Source organism: Phytophthora parasitica, assembly GCF_000247585.1.
Source record: "Phytophthora parasitica INRA-310 unplaced genomic scaffold supercont2.8, whole genome shotgun sequence".
NCBI lineage: Eukaryota > Oomycota > Peronosporomycetes > Peronosporales > Peronosporaceae > Phytophthora > Phytophthora nicotianae.
The window spans coordinates 92,048-110,340 of NW_008648994.1; the positions used below are offsets into that span (position 1 = coordinate 92,048).

Genomic DNA, 18,293 nt, shown 5'->3' on the forward strand with positions numbered 1-18,293 from the left:
GACCTCTGTTTCATCTCGCTCATTGCTCCCTCCTTCTCCTCTGTCTCTGAAAGCAACAAAAACAGATTTATGCTTCTACAATGTAATAAATGTTTCTCTACTCCACTTTTATATGTCGTAGTTGATTAAGGCTAAAGTTATCGAGTCGCAGCTATAAATGCCTACCATGTCCCTCCTTTCAATACTCATCATCCACGAGTTGCCGATGCAGCGTCGAGCAGAGACTACCGACAGTTGTCATGGCCGTCCTGAAAATGAGACTGATTTGAGCAGAGTCTTCTCGGATGTCACCCTGCGTCTCTGTTGGTTTGCATTTGTCCTTCTCCACGCGTATTGCTGGATCTATTTTGCAGCGATGGCTCTGTGTTACTGGGGTTTACCTGGAACGATGTTGGATGTCTGGTTATACTTGTATGGACTGAGCTTGGGCACCGAGCATGACCGTAACATTGCCGTCATTCTGGGAAGTGTAGCGTCAATTCATTTGTGCTACTTGGTGTGGATGCTCGGCTGGTCCCTTCAGAAGCGTCAGTTTGTCTTTGCTGTTTATGATATTTTTCCGCCGTCAAGGACAGATTCAATACGTATAAACAAGCGCCTACATCGCTACGCTAGAAATGTCTATCGCGCAGTATTATCAAGCATTGGCGTTCTCAGTGTGGACAGCCCATACTTTGACTTGGTGCTGATATGTCGAGAAATCGTCGAGACTGCGCTTCAGACCCAGCAGGCTTATCGAATGAGTGTATTACTCCCGCGTACGCGATTAAACAGATGCTACGTTGCATTGCTAGTTATCAACTGCTGGTCGACTGCGTTGATACACTCCACTTTTCACAAGATATCAACGAAACGCCGATTCTACGTGATTGTGTGTGATAGCGTACTCGATATGGTGTCATCTGTCGGCATATCAACGGTTATACTAGCAATTTACGCAGTGGATTTTGACTTTGAGCTAGGCGAATTTCCAAGCTACAAATGGTATGAAGACGTTTGGCTTATGCACGTCCTGAGTGAGTTTCACTTGGTGCTGGTCACTTCGTGGAGCGATTTGGTGATGCGACTGGTGTTCTCCTTGAGCATGTTAGGCAACATGGATAATATGAAGAAGCTGCTGTGTACAACTACTACAAGTGCGATACCATCGGAAGTGAGAAAACTCAGTGTCAATCGACGAAGATCTTCAATAGTGCCTGCTTCTGACCCTAAAGTGACGGATGTGAAACATGCGTACCGTAAGAACAGGTTACAAATTCTGATAGAGTCCCGAGTGATGCAAGGATTTTTTGGTATGTGGGGAGCTGCTCTATTGATTCTCCACTTATACGCTGAGTCAATCTCAAGCGTCCCGCAATGCGCAATGCAAGTAAAGCCTTGGGGCACTTCCGTGCCATCATGTTCTTTATTCGTTTTGGACTGTCATGCCGTCAGCATGGATGGTGTTAGTGATGAAGTTTCAATTCAGTGGAGTACGTTTGACCGCTCAACTACCTCAGGTTTAGTGATCAGACACTGTCCTCACTTTGAAGTTCCTGTCATTTTGACCGAATTTAAGCGGCTTAAACTGCTGAAATTCTACAATACAACCATTACGGAGTGGAATGAAAGCGCTGCTCTATCACAAACTCACCATCCAAGCCTTGTCATGTTGTTCCTGGTACGTGTGAACATGACAAATGGCGAGCTGCCGACCGGTTTACAGGGGAGTGGCTTCCCAAAATCGCTAATGGATATCGAATTCTGTAACACAAATTTACGTGTACTACCCGACGATCTAGATTTGAAATGGCCAAAATCAGGAACGATCTACTTCGAGGCAAGTAACCTGTCCACAGTTCCAGACTCGTTAGTAAGGCTTTCACCATACGTTACCTCGCTCGCATTGAATCCGATTGCGAGTATACCCGAGTCGATATTGATGAGAACCGCCGGCTATCTTCACGTTGGTGGAACGCTCATCACTGGATTACCGCAGACTGCGAAGATATCACCATTTTTTAAACTGCGAGTAGATCGTACCAATGTTTCCTTCTTTTGGGATTGGGTCGATCCGATGGTCGCCCATGCGGGTCTGGTATACAACAGCCTTCCAACGATCCTGGCAACGGGTTCTCCATACTGCTCGGAGTTGCAGAGAATTTTTGAAGGGAGTCAATCGAACTTTTCAGCACCGTGGCGCCAAGGGGTATCAATGACCTTGTCAGATGCATCTCCGGAGAACTGGGCGACACTCAAGAAGGCAGTATCATGCGGGGCATGGACACAGACGCTGTATCCTGTTGAGTTTGAAGATAACTACAGCAAGATCGCCACCGAGTTAGACTGATATATAGTGTGTAAAGCTAGCCATCGCCCGCTTAATGCTTTATCTTTGCTAAGTATTTCGTGTTGCTGCAGGATAAGCAACCATAAAATGGCACTTGATCAGGTTTTGACACAGGAGCAGACGTAACCTTTACGAACCTTAAGAGGAGTGGTAGTCTGCCAGGATACATCTCGTCGAACTTCAATAGCTGCTGCAGTACCCTTTTGAACATTTTTGAATGCGCCTTCACCTGCTTACTGCTAACACCGTGTTCTATCTAACCTGCATGAATGCTCCCAGCAGCCATCCAGTTTTCTTCTGTTTGAATAACTTCTTAGAACTGAATTATGTAAGATTATTGATATGTCTGGTTACAATTGAGTCAATCGGACGCACAATTGCCTTGAGTTTCAACTGTCGTCCTTCACGCTGGTACGTCTCAATACATTCTTCGATTTCATCGAGGCTGGGTGCGTCGTTGCTTTTATAACTTTTGTAGCCGTATTTCTTGACCAAATATTGGCTTAGTTGGGATCCACATGTGATCAATAGTTTGTGTTGTTCCACTAACGCTTCACTCGATAGTTTTCGGGCAATAGTCTGGATCCCTAGCACTGTTTTCTCTAGCCAAGACGATTCTACAAGCTTCTTCGGAACATCGCCAGGACACGCAGGAGTAGACGTAACCTTTAGTGATGATTGGTGATGCTTCAAGGCCGTTGTTACTTGCTGCAATTGGTGCTCGACGGCACGTACTCCCTCCTCCATGTTGCCGCAAAAACTGTGAATGTGGATACAAATGTTCACAATAAACTTAGACCTTTTCTGACATCACTTTTTAGGTTTTCAACGAGAAGTGTATATAATGTATACATGTTCAACAATGCTTTCGCGGTTGGAGGACGTGGAGCTGCTGTGGACAGCGGCGACGGCTATCCAGCTGCATTTGCGGCTACTGAAGGGCGAGATACGGACAACCGAGCGGGCAGAGATAGCTGCAGCAGCGATCGTATGTGGACGGATCGAACACGTGCACAGCGAGCTGTGGCATTCGACTACGGATGTTTGGCTAAAGAAAACGAAGAAGTCGATGAAGACACTGAAACGGAGGATGAGGCCGAGGATATGGAAGATACGGAGCTGAAGACGAGAAGAGTGGACAGCGTTGGTGCGATTAAACGTCCGCATGGAGAGGTTAAAGTGGGCAAAACGGTAGAAATCAAAGTTGAACATCTAGAGATACCTTCAAAGCTTGATCGAGCAGTCAATATTGATGATAATAAGGTGCAAAAAGAAGAAAAGAATGAAAAGGTCGCCGGGGGGGAGAAAGAGAATGATGGGGAGAGTGGGGAAAACATTGATAAAGAGCAGCGCTCTTGCAACTTGAAGCTTAACGATGATACGCTGGCAGAGGAGACGAGTTGGCGTAAAAATGAACATATTACTGAATCTACGTCCAATATCGGAGCACAAGCAAGAGGGAATCATTCGTACGCAAAGATAATGGCAGCTGTCGGAATACAGGGACAAAAGCTGTTGCAAAAACACCAAGGAGTGAGTTAACGAGTTTTGGAGAGGAAGAAGTCGAGAATGTACTGGAGATGAAAGTGAAGAGAGTAGGTGCAAAGTTAGCGACAGCGGTTAGCACGGCCGGAGAACATAATCCGACTGCGTATTTGAAGACGAGGGTGGCCAAATTGAAAGCTTTCGAAGAGTTTGTAAACTGCATTAAAGCACCGAGGTTTCTTGGTGCATTTCGGTTTGGGTTCGAAGTAACGAACGAAATTGTAGAACTTTCGATGAAAATGTCGCTTGCCGTTGGATGGCATTCAGACAAAAAAAACATTAAAATTTTAATGGTTTTTTTTTTTCGTCTGAATGCCATCCTGGCCAATCAGCATGCGTACCGACGAGATTTTGGAACTAAGTTAATAGGGTTGTAAGTTGCCATTTGGCAACCATTGCGTCGTGCGTTCACAGCTGCTTGTGTTGTTGCAGCAGGAGTATAATATCCATCGAGCAGAAAACAAAGAGTATCACCCGTGTGAATAACAGGAAGTCCGTTTCAACACTATACCGTGGAATTTACACTAAGAAGCGACCTCGCCCAGACTGGAACAATGTGTAACTGGAATCCAGTCGATATCTTCTGTTATATTCCCGCTTGGCGTAGCAAAGTGTATTGAATGGAAGCGAAATACTTCGAAGTACCAACAACGCACAAGCAAGGGTATTTTTTTTTGCCGCAAATGATGCTGTCTATGAACACGCAACCTGGACGAAGTTAAAGTGTGAGGAATGCCGGTGTTATTTTGAGTCGCGGTAGCAGCGTGGAGTTGACAAAAGACGATCGAATTGTTGTCGTCGAGCTTTATGAAGCTGGAATTTCACTTGAAAGGCATTTTTAGTGAATGGGGATCGATGTGACGGAGACCCAACTCAACGTTTAACACTTGGACTTACTCGTTATTACCCGCTTTCTTACTGTTCAGAATGCACAATAGAAGTGTGGTGCCCACTCCAACGAAGTGATCCCGATTGGCAGGTTTGGGAAGGCACTCTCCAAATGAGCTCTGCAGTCGAAACTCTGATACTGAGTCACTTCCTAAAGAAGTTATATGGCCAGCCACAGCAAGGTTTTCGGGTGGATTTATACCATTTTTGAGGTACACTTTCTTAAAATTTACGTACGCGTGTTCATTGCTTTAAGAACACAATTTTCTGGGCAATCAGTGCCACATAATGGCATTATCCCGCAACTGTGACCTGAAGATTTTACCTTAGTTGATCCGAGGAGAATTCGACAATATGCCTTGTGTTTTTACATATCGTTATCCCGGAAGCTATGAAACTTGTCAAGTTTCCTACTGTACGACTCCTTTTTCAATCAAAACTGAAGTAAAAAAATAGTGACAGCCCATGTTTACACGTAAAAAAAAAATTTCTTTGCACATCTGAGCAAATATTGACATTACAAATCGAGATTTTTATTTGGGCGGTAAGGTATACAATGTATACTTGCTTTTCACTTAGGTATGCACCAATGCTATCGCGGCTGGAGGACGTGGAGCAGAAATTGTGGACGGCGGCGACAGCCATTAAGCTGCACTTGCGGCTGTTGAAAGGTGATCGTGAGGCGATCGGATGGGCGGAGATAGCGGCGCTCGCGCTCGTATGTGGCCGGATCGAGCAGGTGCAGAGCGAGTTGAGAAACTCGACCACCGAAATATTGTCGTTGGCTAGAAAGAGCTTGGCTGGAGGAGACGGTCGAGAAGAAGAAAACGAGCGAGAATGCGAAGATGGAGACACCGAGACTGAAGATGAAGCAGAAGAAATGGAGAGCGTGAATGTGGAAACGAGAGGAGGAGACAGTGTTGATGAAACGTTTGAACGACTGCATACTGATGCAGAAGATATGCTGATTGGAGAAGAACAAAGAGAAGAAGAAAGGTACAAAGAGGTCGAAGTGAAGATGGAACACTCAGATGTGCCTTCAAGGCTTGATGAGGATGCCGAGAGTGATGTAAAGGCAGAGAGAACGGAGCAGCAGAATACAATTGAAGAAGATGATGACAGACAAAAGAATGATGCAGAGAATGTGGAAAATGAGGAGGTGACACTGTGTGAAGAAGAAAATATGATTGAATCTGGAGTGAAAATGGAGCAATTGAGACAGTCGACAGATGCCATAGATGCTAGAAATGAATCAGTGTTGTCGAGCTGTGAACAAACGAAACCAATTCACAAATTAACAGACGAAGCGAACGAATCAGTAGAAGAGCAAATTGCGGATAAACGGTCGGGTAATGAACAAAAAGAAGCACATGAGTGTGCTGCCGAAGCGAAGGGTGTGGAATGTGGCGCCGAAGTTGCCATCAGCGGTGAGAAGACTGAAATACAAGAAGATATTCCAGCACAGCATCATACTGAGGCTGTTCAGGAAGAGTATAAGGTCGAAGAAAATGAGGCACCTGCTACGTCTGTTGCTGCTTCCCAGTTTACAGAAGCACACACATCTGTGGATACAGATAATGCGAACTGTCACCCAGACGAGGACACAAACAGTGATGCAAAAAGCCACGAACCTTTGGCAAAGGCCGATGCAAAAGCATCCACAAGCGGGTCGAGTAGTTGTGTGGACGAAGCGAAGGCAGCAGTGGGGATGGAAACTACAAGAGCGGTAGCAACGCTTCCAGTCGCGACTGATGCGGGAGAACGTGAGAGAACCACTTGCGTGCAGGCACGAATGGCCAAACTGAAGGTTTGTGAACAGTTTGTGAAGTGGATCAATGCTGCTAAGATTCGCCGTGTGCTTCAGACCGGAACTGCTAGTGTAAAAACAGTCAAAAGCCTCGAAGCCACAGTTACACGTGTGGCATCAATTGCCACAAGTAGCAACTCCAACTTAAGCTCCCGATTGTGGATCGAGCGAATGGTAGCAGGTTTGACCCACATCTTCAAGATCACCACTAAACCAGAACTCATCCAAGCTCTCATTCCAGTACGAAAAATATGTTCCCAGCTGCAGCAGTATTGTACTGCTAATTTTCTAGATTATCTCCAAGATTTACAAAATGATTTAAGACGCATCGAGTATTTGCAACAGAAAGGAGAACTTGATTCGAGCGGATTAATTACTTCGGTTCGCTTTCTTCTGGATCAATTACGTCAGGACTGCACTAATTATTCCACCCAGCACACTGTCGATGGCTGTATCTCCCGCACCGAGAAGCAATGGAAGACCTTGGCGTTGGTGTGTGACCAAATAGCCACATGGATGAAACAAATTCCTCCAAATCAGGAGAAATTGCCTGTCGATTATCTAACACTCTCGTTGCAATCTTTGGGCGCATTTGAAGCACGGTTTCCGAACAGGATACCCGTGAAGTTACTGGAGTAAGTGTTTATCGCCCCCAGTAATCAGTGTTTGTTTCACATTCTGATAAATCATCCTGATGGTATTTGTATGTAGGAACATTGTCTCTATGGCGCAGAAAACTAAGACCAATATTTCAAATACCAATGTGGAGAACGAGGCGAATACTCCGGTATCGTCTGATGTTATTCCCAACACTAAGAAGCGACCTCGTACAGACTCGAACAGCATCGAGCCAGAGTTTAAGCGACCTGCGGCCAGAGATCCTTTCGGCCCAGTCAAGTTTATCGTCGCAAAATTCGTTGAGGCGGCGTCGAAAGTCAAAGTTTTGGTTTCAAATGGAAACGAGGCCATCAACAGTACACAGCAAATGGGAACCGCTCTGGGTGCTATGAAGCTAGCTGCGACCTCAGCGATTAGTGGTGTCACTGAGCTTCTGGAGCATCCCGACTACCAAGACGACGACATTGTGACGCGGTTTAGCACTGGAATGGAGATCATGGCGAGTATTCTTTCTAGTATTCCTGCACAGGATTTCAAGTTTGTGTGGTTGGAGCACACCATGAATGACTTGATGTACATACTGAATCTTGATAGCAGCAAAGGTTTGAAAGTGCAGTATAAGTCGTTGGGTTCGAGCTTTTCGGAGGTGGAATCGTACCTGGAGGACAATTTTTTTGAATGGGAAAGAGAGCCCGTCTCTACTCTTGATGTGATGGAGAACCGCGTCCAGCGCTTTCGCAACCGGAAATTGAAGAATATGATGAGCCCGATCCAGTCCATTTCAGGTGGTTTACTTATTGACATCAACTACTTTACTGCTCATAACGTGGATAAAAAGGTGTTGCGCACTCAAGAGAATTGGTCCCGCTTCACAGCGGTGGGGAAGGTTCTCGCCGTTTGGATGTTCCGGGCTCTCAAATCGAAAGCACGCCTGCCACTGAACTTCTTCAAGAGATTGTTAGAGCAGCTGCAGGAATTTGACGCAAAATTCCCAGACAGATTGTCTCCCTACTTGTTGAGGTAAGCTCGTGCTCAATATGTAGCCATGCCCTTGTATTCTAACAGCGTGATTGTGCTCCAGGAATACAAAGGCTTTAGCGACGTGGCGGCCAAACCTACAAGGGACCCAGAACCGCCACGTACATGTCGAGGTGGAAACCATCAACACTTAGCCATGGTATACAGAGTCGGCCATCCATCCAAACCTTTAGAAACTACAAGTAGTTTTTAGTCTTCATTTTTCAGAACTCGCTGTCGTGGATACCATACTTTACATCCCAATATTCGAGAGGAAAGAGTGCTAGACCGTATGATGGTGAGCAATCCACGGCCTGAAGGAGATACTCCCAGTTTTCCACTGACGCATTCATGAGTAGTGTAGATTGGCCAGTCTCAAAAGGAGTAGTGAACTTGGAGGATGAACCACTCATGATGGCATCGAGATCGGAGCAGTACGGAGTACCCCCAGCAGCCAGCAGAGGCGTGACCCCTAACATATCCTCAACAAGAGGCTCCATCCATGACCGAAAGAACGCGATATCAGTATCAGTGACGTCCAAATAGGCCAAAGCGGTTGATGGTTCTGCCACATTTTGCGGAAGTTCGGCGAGATTCGTGCCTCCGAGTGTTAAATAGCTCAGTACACCCTCGAAAAGCTCAGATGGAAGCTGAGTGATCGGGTTTCCTCTCGCCATGAGATACACTGGCCTTAAGTGGGCAAGTGCTGCTGGAATTTCTGTCAGTTTGTTGTTCTCCATGTAAATTCCCGCGCCGCTCGGCCAATTAGAGTCAAGATCATCAGGAAGAGTTTTCAAATTAGTCTCGCAGAAGTTGATTTGCCTTAATCCTGGTGGAAACTCTTGAGACTGCAAGCCAAGTGGAAGCAGACCATCCGTCATATTAACGCGGACCACGGATAATACTACCATTTCGGGGTGATTTGTGCTACTGATAGTGCTGTCTGCGCTCCAATCAACAATTGTGGAATTGTATACTTCGATCTGCTGCAAACCATGAAATTCCACAAAACTTGGGGGAACTTCCAACGCTGAGCAGTGCAGAATGCGGAGTGTCCACGACGTCCCTTTGTCAAATTTACTCCACTCGCTTTGAACTTCATCGAAGCGGCCAGATATCCTCAAAGCATGGCAGTCAAAGTTCACTACATAACAGGAGGGTAGGATATTAGCCATCGGACGCACTTGTGTTGCGCACTCGTATAGAGGCTCTTGAAGTGAAGCATGAACATGTAAAGCAAGGAGCACAACCCCCCAAGCAGCGTTTGCAATGTAAACAAATCTCAATAACCTTCGTCGACGATGAACTTGCGGCCCTGCTTCCTTATAGTAAGAAGTTTGTTGTAACAATTGACTTCCACTTGCCATGCAGCTATCGTCATTAATCTCTTTTACGGGGTCTGAATCAGTGGGTACTACACACGAAAGATTATTCACGGCATTTGTTTGATTCGCCACTCTGTTCCCATTACTCGGACCACTGCGCAACAAATCTTTCACGTCCGAAGTACTGGAGACAAGTCCCAGAGAGAACACAACACGACTCAGGAGATCAGGCCAAGAAACTACGACAACCATCTGCGCTTCATTAAGCAAATGAGCTGCCCATACTTCGTCTCCTAGTATCGAGAAGTCGAATTCAAGTACCTCTGTGCGATACATATCCAGATAACTTAACACAATGATCAGAGGCAACCCCAAAGTTGACACGAGATTCAGAATAACGTCACATAGAATTACTGCAAATCGACGCCGAGCTTCGCTTTTCCAGAACCAGCGAGACTCGACGAAGATACACGACCAACAATTAATCGCGACCAAGCTCACGTAAAAGCGGTTAAGTAGTAATCTTGGCAGATATTTGCTCATTCGAACAGCTTGAATGGTCTGGAGCGATGTCTGCACTATCTCTCTACAAATAAAAACAATGTGGAAATATTTCCCGTTCACACCTAGAAGTCCTTGTCGACCAGCGATTTTTTGATATAACCATGAAATGCAAGTCGCAATTCCAGTACAACAACCACATCTTGTGATAGTTTTTCTTTCCTTGCGATTCGTGTCAGGAATTATTTCAGTTGAAGTCTGTTTCGAGGTCCAACGCGAGAATTGTATGTTGCAACGCACAAGTGAGCCGACGATCATCAATAGAGCGCATACGCCATGCATCAAAGCTAGCGCAAAGTACACGTATGATATGGTGAGGAAATTTTCTCGAGATAATCCGATCTGGTTTTGTTCGAGAGTATAACTCAGAAACGTATCACCGAAATTCCAATAGAACACCGTGTAGACTGTGCTGTAGCCACAGGCAACACAGTGCACACCGAGGATAACTATCCACCAGAAAATGAACCAGCGCCTCGGTAGCGGAACAAACCGCTGAGAACGTCGAGCTGATGGGGTCATGCTGCAGACGACTTACACCTCTATTTATACTTGGCTACATTTCGGGTACTGTTTACATGGCTACACTTCAGGTATTTAGTAGGTATACCCAAGTCATGGGTACATCTTGCGTAAGTATACACTAATTGGCTACATTACGTCGCGAACATAAAATCATTCTCGCATTTCCACGACTTCAAGCCGATGCAGGTGGAGCAGGACCCGAGCAGCCAATTCGTCGACTTCACGAACGCCACGGCGTCGGAACAGTTCGTCTCGGACGTGGAGCAAGCTCTGATCGGCTGGCATCTGGCCAGTAAGGGCCACGCGTCTCTCGATGCCTTAAATTCTCCCTCTAAAACAGAAAATGTGTGGACTAAGGAGCTGCAATTCCTTCTCCCTGGGCTCAAGACGCCCAAAAGTTACACTCTGTCGCTATTCGTAACCAGACACCAGAGTCAAGACACTGTCTCGACCAATCGAAAACCAAAAAGATGGCTACAAGGACTGGAACACTTCACTCCTACGATGTTATCCGTGGCCGACGCTACTAGAGACTTCCAATGGGGCCTTGAGGGGGAGAAAGAGACCCAGACAGAACAGAGACACAGTATTTCATTCTACGAAGACGCTGAGCCGGTTTTTAGTAGGAAAAATGTCCTTAAGAACGTGCAAAAGTGGTTCGGAGTGGACGAGTTTCTACTATTAAGCAGGTCTTGTCAAGAGAAGAAGAATGTGGATGTAGAAGAAGAAAAAGAAGAAGAGAAGGAGCAGAAAAGAGACGGAGAGATCATGGCAGATATTCACGTGGATCAGAACGAGGCAGGAATGCTCTTATCAGCTCTGACGATGGCGCTGAACAACTGTAACTGTACGATTCCAGCCTTTGTGCCGGTGTTCGAACCTTCTCGAGGATCGTGGATTGGATCAGCTGTGCCTGGAGCTACTGGAAACGTCTCCATGGCCTTTGAAACAGACTCTGTGCCGGAATTGAACCCCAACCAGAGCTGTATCAGTGGTCTATTGGACTTTTTCAAGGCCAAGTTGCAGTTATCACCTCAAGTTGAAGAAATGTGTCGCGTGGAAGCGGATGAATCGGGAGATTTAGCACTGGGAATGATGGTATCGGCTTCGTTTGGATACTCCTGGAATCGGAAAGATGATCCTCGAGAAGTAGTGAGTCTAGAGAACCCTCTCGCTTGGAGGACGTTAGAGGCGCAGCTTCCAATTCAAGAACAGCATCAGATCCGCCATATAACCAGCAGACTCTTTGGAGAGAACCATCCTACTCCGTTACTTGGAACATCAACTACTCCACTGGAAGGAATGGATCTCACCGTCAGTTGGTCACAGCTACGTGAAGGCACGTATGTAGACAATGTTGTGCACTCCACTCTGGACCCGAGTTCCGCTCCTCGCTGGATGTTGAACGTCCGCTTCCAAGAGTTACTGGCAGAGAATCAGAGAAAGCCTCAGTTACCACTAAGCAAGCAAATGGCCAATCTGGTTCAAGTTTATTCCAACTCGAGGGAGTTGAACAAGGATATTCTAGTGTCGGAGTTGGCGCCACCTATGCCAGTCACTCCGTCTCCGTCTAAACCACCTGCATCGACTACGTCATGTGCAAGTGAAGCAAGTGAGGATACACAGCCATCACCGAGTATTCCGGAGTCGATTCCTGCTGCTCGAGGCGCTGCTGTCGTCCTTGGTCATGCCATTTCAAGTTTAGTGTCGGCTGCTACGTGGAAAGGTTCGGATGTTGAGGACATTCGACGGATTGTCTCGGAGTTGTTTGATGAAGAGGGAGATGTCGATGAAAGTGGAGAAAGCAGTCGCAAAAACAACGCAGAGCCTTCATTGACGACGATGCCGAGTTCTATTGAGCACGGCGCTCCATTGGGAGAACTGGTGTCTATCTTGGCGACCAGGATGGCTCAATTACGTAATTTTGTTTTCGTCTGAGTACTATAATACTGAGCATGATCTAACAGTTTTGTGGTTGTTTATTGCGATAATTGTCAGACGGTATCAACTCGATGTCGTTGCTGTGGGTCGAGTTTGTGAAAGCGTTGCGAGAGCGATGGTTCCAACAGCAACTGCTTCCGTTCATGGTACGAAATGAAGTACTTTTGTGGTGATATGTGTACTAATCCGGTCTATCGTGTATATATTTGTAGAGTACTAGCACGAAAGAGGGTGATGAGGATCGCAATACGAGCTCGCACTCGTTGGATGCATTGTTCTTACTAGACGCGGATGCAATACAGCTGCCTCCACCAGATTTCCGTCACTGTCTTCTACACCAGAAGCTTCAGCTACTCAACTGCTGTATTCTCAGGTAAAGTGGTGAACGTGTGTTTCTATGCTTCACACTGTTTTACTGACATGTATTTTGTATGGTTCGTCGTGGTTTAGAGCGGCACAGGAATCGAAACCAACGTCAAACACTGGAGGGATCAAAGCAAGTCATACTGAACAAGTTAACTCTGCTGAGGAAGGTGAAGGAAGTCCGAGCGACGACGAGTTTTTCGACTCGATTGAACAGGAAAGCACTCCTCTACCGTCACCTTCTCGAGCTACAAGACTTCCAGAGGGAGTTCTTCGTGAAGTTCCGGGCGTTGTGTGTCTCCAGACGAACGAACCTCTAATGGAACCTGTGACCCAGAGTTCTGTCCCCATGACTGAAGACGTAGCAAAGCAGCAACAAGACCTTCTAACTCGCTTAGGCGTAAGCGTGGAATCCGATAAATTACGACAACAGATCCAGAGTACGACGCTGATCTCGGACATGCAGGCCTTTAAGGCTGCCAACCCGCGCTGCTGTCTGACCGATTTTATCCGCTGGTACTCGCCGAAGGACTGGATTCCATTCAAGACTCCGATTGATCCTGAGCAAACTGACTTAGCACAGGAAGGTCGAGGCGTTTGGTGGTTTGAAAAGCACGGGATGTTGTCAGAACGCATGCGTTTTGGACCCAGACACGAACATATCTGGCAACAAATGTGGGAAACCAGCGCGCCGATGCCCGCAAGTCGTCAGAAGCGCTTGTTTGATCCGGTTCAGGAGTCCGAGAAAGTGTACCATTACATGGAGACGCTCTCCCCACACGAGCTTTTCCACCAGATGTTAGCCGGTGCGATTTCGAGCAGTGTGTTCGCATTGGAGACAGCGCTCCCTGTGCGTGTATCATCCGATGTATTGCCTGTGGTTCACCAAGCGTTGCAGAACCTTCATTCGCTGGCGAACCGTGCTATTGCGTTGATGGATGACGCTCTAGCAGAGTCTCAAGTGGCCTTCCCAGCGGCTGGAAACAAGCAGCAACGGGAGCAGTCAACAGCAGCTGCACATCAAGTTCAACAGCTTCAAGTGGCATTCGAGATGGCGTTGGATGCGTGCTGGAAACTCGTACAATCACTGGAGTCAGTAGAAGCGATGGTGACGAAAGCGCTGGCTTTGTTTCACTACTTCCCAGTGTCAAAAGACGACAAATCGTCACTTGAGCTCGTGAATTTCCTGCTTTTGCCAGTTCTTTCGCATCGCCAACAAGTGGAAATCTCTAGACTTCTGGAACAAGAGAGCGTGAGGCAACAAGTAGCTGCTCTGGCACTCACTAACCCAACGCTGGCGGAAGCTGGGCCAATGCCGGTGCCAGTCCAGCGCGAGTATGTACTTCGATGTATCTGTCCAAGACCTTTTCTACGAGAATATTACGATGAATTAACGATTGATGAAGATGGCGAGACCAGTCTTTCCCAACCAGCTCAGGAACTGGAGGCCAGTCCACTTGTGGTTTGTCGGATGTATGCTGCTTTCAAGAAGAGCACAGTGCGATTCGCCCTGGTCCTAGCCGAATCAGAGTTTTAGGGATTCTCGTTGATTTGGTAAATGTCCCAGTAACTCGCTTGTTGTTGCACAGTTATCGTCTAGTACAGTATACTACTTTTTACTAAAGATGACCGCCCCTTTCAACAGGAAAAACTTTATTCATTACAACTAATGAGGCGTTCTGGAAACATGTTGCTTCGATGATTATCTTAACATGCATTTATCTGTGTATAGATATCGGACGAGGTTATCAGCTTGACATTCGAAAAATATCTACATACTTATTACATGTATATATATAGAAGTAGATATTTATATTTCGAAAGTCCAGCTGGTAAATATACATTTACGTTACTTTTTTAATTCACTTTTTTGTTAAGAAAAAGCTCATCACAACACTTTTATTTGACAAAACATTAAACAATGCTGCGTCTCGCTGGGGTAGTAAAGCGTCGTCGGTCCACCCTAGCGGCTATTAGACGCTCCGGTGGTTCATTTTCGCAGTTCAATCTTCATCTTTGCTGGTTTGGCTTTATCGCTCTCCATGGGTTTTGCTTGGCCTATTTCTTGACGATTGCGTGGTGTTATTGGAATCTGTCGGAGACTTTTTTAGACGTCTGGTTAAGCTACTACGACCTTGGCATAGGCACGAGACACTACCATACCATCGCCGTCGTTCACGGATGCTTAGCTGCACTTCATTTTGTCTACTTACTCTGGATGCTCGGCTGGTCTTTCAAGAAACGAAGACTTGTGGTTGCTGTTTTTAACGTGTTTAATCGATCCGGCAAGAATCTAAACGAGAAGCAACCTGGCATCATTTGTCGTCTCTACCGTGGTGCTCTCTCACGAATTGGAATCCTAGATGTTGACGGACCGTATTTCGATTTGGTGCTGCTGTTTCGAGAAATTGTGGAGACTGCACTACAAACCCAACAAGCATATCGTATGAGCCTGCTACTGCCGCGTGTAGAATTGAACCGGGGATATGCTGCGATGCTGGTAATTAACTGCTGGAGTACAGCTATCGTGCATTCGTTATATCATGTGGATGCCACAAAACGGAGGCTTTTAGCAGTCCTTGCCGACTGTGCACTTGACTTAGTAACATCAGTAGGAATTACGACAGTTTTACTGGCGATTTATTACCCAGATTTTGATGCTGACCTGACCAGCTTTCCTCCTCACAAATGGTACGAAGACGTCTGGATTGTTCATGTATTGAGCGAATTTCAGATTCTACTGGTAAGTTCGTGGGGAGATTTGACCTTACGGGTCATTTTTGCTCTAAGTATGATCAGCAACATGAACAATATGAAGAAACTACTGAGCATGAAAACGCCAAAAAGACGAAAGTTGAAGCTAAAGAATCAAGAGACGGTTATCATGCCACTAAACCCTTCTCTGTCTGATACGACGGATTCGCGTACACAGAGCAAACTGGACATTGTTGTGGCGTCGGAGTCTCGATTCACGCAAATTTTATTTTTCTTGTGGGGTCTTGCGATTCTTGTAGTCCATTTATACGCTGAATCCATTACTAAACTCCCGCAGTGCAAGATGCAAGTGAAGCCGTGGTTCACCACTGAATCATCGTGCTCTCTGCTGATGATTGACTGCTATGAATCGAAATTCAGTGGCAAAGCGAGCGACTTTACCACTCAATGGAGCAACTTTGATCGTAAAACTACAAACCGTGTGGTAATACGTCACTGTCCCAACCTCGAAGTACCGGATTTACTTACAGACTGCTCGCAACTAGGAGTGCTGAAGATCTACAACTCTACTATCACAATCTGGAATAAAAGCGCTGCTTTATCGCAATCCTACCACCCAAACCTCGCTGCGCTCTATCTCGTACGGGTACATTTGCCGAATGGTGAACTGTCCGCTGGCCTCCTCGACGACGATTTCCCACAAAATCTGAAAGATATCGAATTTTGTGCTACGAATTTACGCTCACTACCCGAAGATTTCGATTTGAAATGGCCAAAATTCGCCAGCATGTACTTGGAGAATGCGAGTTCACTGAAGTTCCAGCTTCGCTGGCAAGACTAGCTCCAGTCGATCTATCACTTGCTGGAAACCCAATCTCGACACTTCCTCCTTCGCTAATTGACGGAACTGTTGACTTTCTACACGTTGGTAGTACACTGATTTCCGAGCTACCTGCCAGCATTACGGGTGCGTCTAATTCTTTTGTACTCCGCGTGGACAACACGAATGTGTCGTTTTTCTGGGATTGGATCGACACGGTAGTGGAACACAGTGATATTGGGATAGTTGTTATACACCCGATACTTGCTACGAGCTCGCCCTACTGCGCGGATCTACAGCGGATATATGACAGAGAACAAGTCGATTTTTCCGTGCCGTGGAGCGACGGTCAATCTCGAATACTATCGAACGCAACAATGGAGAATTGGCCAATCCTTCAAGCTACGGTATCATGTGATTCGTGGTGGTCGAGTACCTGGTATCCCCTCGATTTTGAGGACGTATATAGTGGCATAAAGGACGATTAGCGCATTGCGACATCGTCGGAAAAGCGGAGTACTATATAGCCCGACCTTCTGAGCAATATGAAATACTGCTGTTTACTTACATTATGAAGTACTGTTGTTTTCTACTTAGTAATATACTGGAGTAATTTACTCAGGGTTGCTGGGCCTCCTATGTTTCTTACTAAAACAAATATTTATTATTAGCGCGACATGCTACTACGTAGTAGTAGCATGTCGCGCTAATAATAAATATACAATCTCTAAAAATTGTGTCAAGTCTTGAGTGGTTGTCTTTATTATTTTCAGGCGCGATGAGCCGGACAACTCCATGGTCCGCCTCTCGTGGTCCCCAGCATATTCGTCTTTCAACTTGTGGGTTTGCGTTCTGGTGGTTCGCCATTTTCACGGTCCATCTTGTTACATGTGTGTACAACATCGTGTACGCGAAATTGTACTGGGGGTTGGAGATAACCATGTTTTCCTTCTACCTGGCAATCAACGGGATCGGAATGTCTTACCAAGATTTTCACTCGATCGCGTACGTGTACATGGTTCTGGCTGCTATTCATGGCATGTGCGCACTGCTGATGATTGTTGCTTCGCTTTGGCACCGCAAGCTGGTATTCGTGCCGAAAAGGAGAAAAGCAAGCACAAAGTCGGCTAAAACAAACCGCAAAAACTTCAACGTTGTCGATAATACCAGCAACTCGCCAACTATTCAGCCACCGCATCCAGATCGAGTAATACGATTTCTTTCGGCAATGTACCATAGACTTGGAAGTCACCACGGTATACTTGGTGTAAAGGGGGAGCATTTCCACGTCGTTCTCATCTGCCGAGAGCTCGTTGAGCTGTCACTGCAGACAGCTCAGGCTATCCGAATGAGCAAATATCTGCCACGAATACTGTTAAATCGGTTTTATGTGAGTCTATTAGTGATCAACTGCTGGTCGTCCGTATTCGCTTATTCACGGTGGTTTTGGCGTGACGAAGCTTGTCGCCGGTTTGCAGCAATTGTCTGCGATTGTGTACTGAATCTGATGACTACACTTGGAGTTTCTCTCATCATAATGCTCAGTTATATAAACGAATTCGACATCCACAACTTCGACTGGAGGTTACTCGAAGACGACGCATGGGTTTCTCAAATGCTGAATGAAGCACGAATAGTTTTGGTAATGTCGTGGTCCGATCTAGCAACTCGCGCTTTTTTCTCGCTAAGTCTAGTCGCTACTACTGGGGACATGAAAGAATTACTACAAAGTAGTTCCAAACGACAAAATCGAGGCACGAATGCTGTCGGGCCTAGCGAAAGTCTTGCAAATATTCTGACGGGGCCAAATAGAGAACTCGTAGACCATCGAAACAACAG

At 46.2% G+C, this 18,293-nt stretch overlaps 6 protein-coding genes across 7 annotated transcripts; 5 read left to right on the top strand and 1 right to left on the bottom strand.

Moving 5' to 3' along the window:
• Positions 1 to 205: 205 nt before the first annotated feature.
• On the top strand, positions 206 to 2,455 carry PPTG_05667 (hypothetical protein; the record flags this gene model as incomplete). Its single annotated transcript, XM_008899376.1, has 2 exons — positions 206 to 2,319; positions 2,401 to 2,455. 2 exons carry the CDS (start codon positions 206 to 208, stop codon positions 2,453 to 2,455), a joined length of 2,169 nt encoding a protein of 722 aa, XP_008897624.1.
• A 726-nt stretch (positions 2,456 to 3,181) lies between these two features.
• Positions 3,182 to 3,871, top strand: PPTG_05668 (hypothetical protein; the record flags this gene model as incomplete). Its single annotated transcript, XM_008899377.1, has 1 exon — positions 3,182 to 3,871. One exon carries the CDS (start codon positions 3,182 to 3,184, stop codon positions 3,869 to 3,871), a length of 690 nt encoding a protein of 229 aa, XP_008897625.1.
• Positions 3,872 to 5,299: 1,428 nt separating this feature from the next.
• PPTG_05669 lies at positions 5,300 to 9,577 on the top strand. Of its 2 annotated transcripts, XM_008899379.1 has the most exons (4): positions 5,337 to 7,204; positions 7,281 to 8,207; positions 8,269 to 8,502; positions 8,564 to 9,526. In XM_008899379.1, the coding sequence occupies exons 1-3, from the start codon at positions 5,352 to 5,354 to the stop codon at positions 8,357 to 8,359; spliced, it is 2,871 nt and encodes a 956-aa protein (XP_008897627.1). In that variant the 5' UTR covers positions 5,337 to 5,351; the 3' UTR covers positions 8,360 to 8,502; positions 8,564 to 9,526. The 2 variants fall into 2 exon arrangements, with proteins under 2 accessions (XP_008897626.1, XP_008897627.1); XM_008899378.1 differs by having other exon boundaries at positions 5,300 to 7,204; positions 8,269 to 9,577.
• PPTG_05670 (hypothetical protein) lies at positions 8,429 to 9,379 on the bottom strand (the record flags this gene model as incomplete). The annotated part of the gene is made up of 2 exons (XM_008899380.1): positions 8,429 to 9,052; positions 9,113 to 9,379. 2 exons carry the CDS (start codon positions 9,377 to 9,379, stop codon positions 8,429 to 8,431), a joined length of 891 nt encoding a protein of 296 aa, XP_008897628.1.
• Positions 9,578 to 10,731: 1,154 nt separating the features above from the next.
• On the top strand, positions 10,732 to 14,620 carry PPTG_05671 (hypothetical protein). The gene is made up of 4 exons (XM_008899381.1): positions 10,732 to 12,533; positions 12,614 to 12,702; positions 12,769 to 12,929; positions 13,007 to 14,620. Exons 1-4 carry the CDS (start codon positions 10,796 to 10,798, stop codon positions 14,454 to 14,456), a joined length of 3,438 nt encoding a protein of 1,145 aa, XP_008897629.1. The 5' UTR covers positions 10,732 to 10,795; the 3' UTR covers positions 14,457 to 14,620.
• Positions 14,621 to 15,137: 517 nt separating this feature from the next.
• PPTG_05672 (hypothetical protein) lies at positions 15,138 to 16,475 on the top strand (the record flags this gene model as incomplete). Its single annotated transcript, XM_008899382.1, has 2 exons — positions 15,138 to 15,610; positions 15,710 to 16,475. 2 exons carry the CDS (start codon positions 15,138 to 15,140, stop codon positions 16,473 to 16,475), a joined length of 1,239 nt encoding a protein of 412 aa, XP_008897630.1.
• Positions 16,476 to 18,293: the final 1,818 nt, after the last annotated feature.

Coding starts and splice junctions, on each gene's coding strand:
- PPTG_05669 (XM_008899378.1), top strand. CDS start 5,319: ATGTATACTTGCTTTTCACTTAGGTATGCACCAATGCTATCGCGGCTG. Junction 7,205..7,280: donor ATACCCGTGAAGTTACTGGA/GTAAGTGTTTAT, acceptor ATTTGTATGTAG/GAACATTGTCTCTATGGCGC. Junction 8,208..8,268: donor TTGTCTCCCTACTTGTTGAG/GTAAGCTCGTGC, acceptor ATTGTGCTCCAG/GAATACAAAGGCTTTAGCGA.
- PPTG_05671 (XM_008899381.1), top strand. CDS start 10,796: ATGCAGGTGGAGCAGGACCCGAGCAGCCAATTCGTCGACTTCACGAAC. Junction 12,703..12,768: donor AGCAACTGCTTCCGTTCATG/GTACGAAATGAA, acceptor ATATATTTGTAG/AGTACTAGCACGAAAGAGGG. Junction 12,930..13,006: donor CTCAACTGCTGTATTCTCAG/GTAAAGTGGTGA, acceptor GTCGTGGTTTAG/AGCGGCACAGGAATCGAAAC.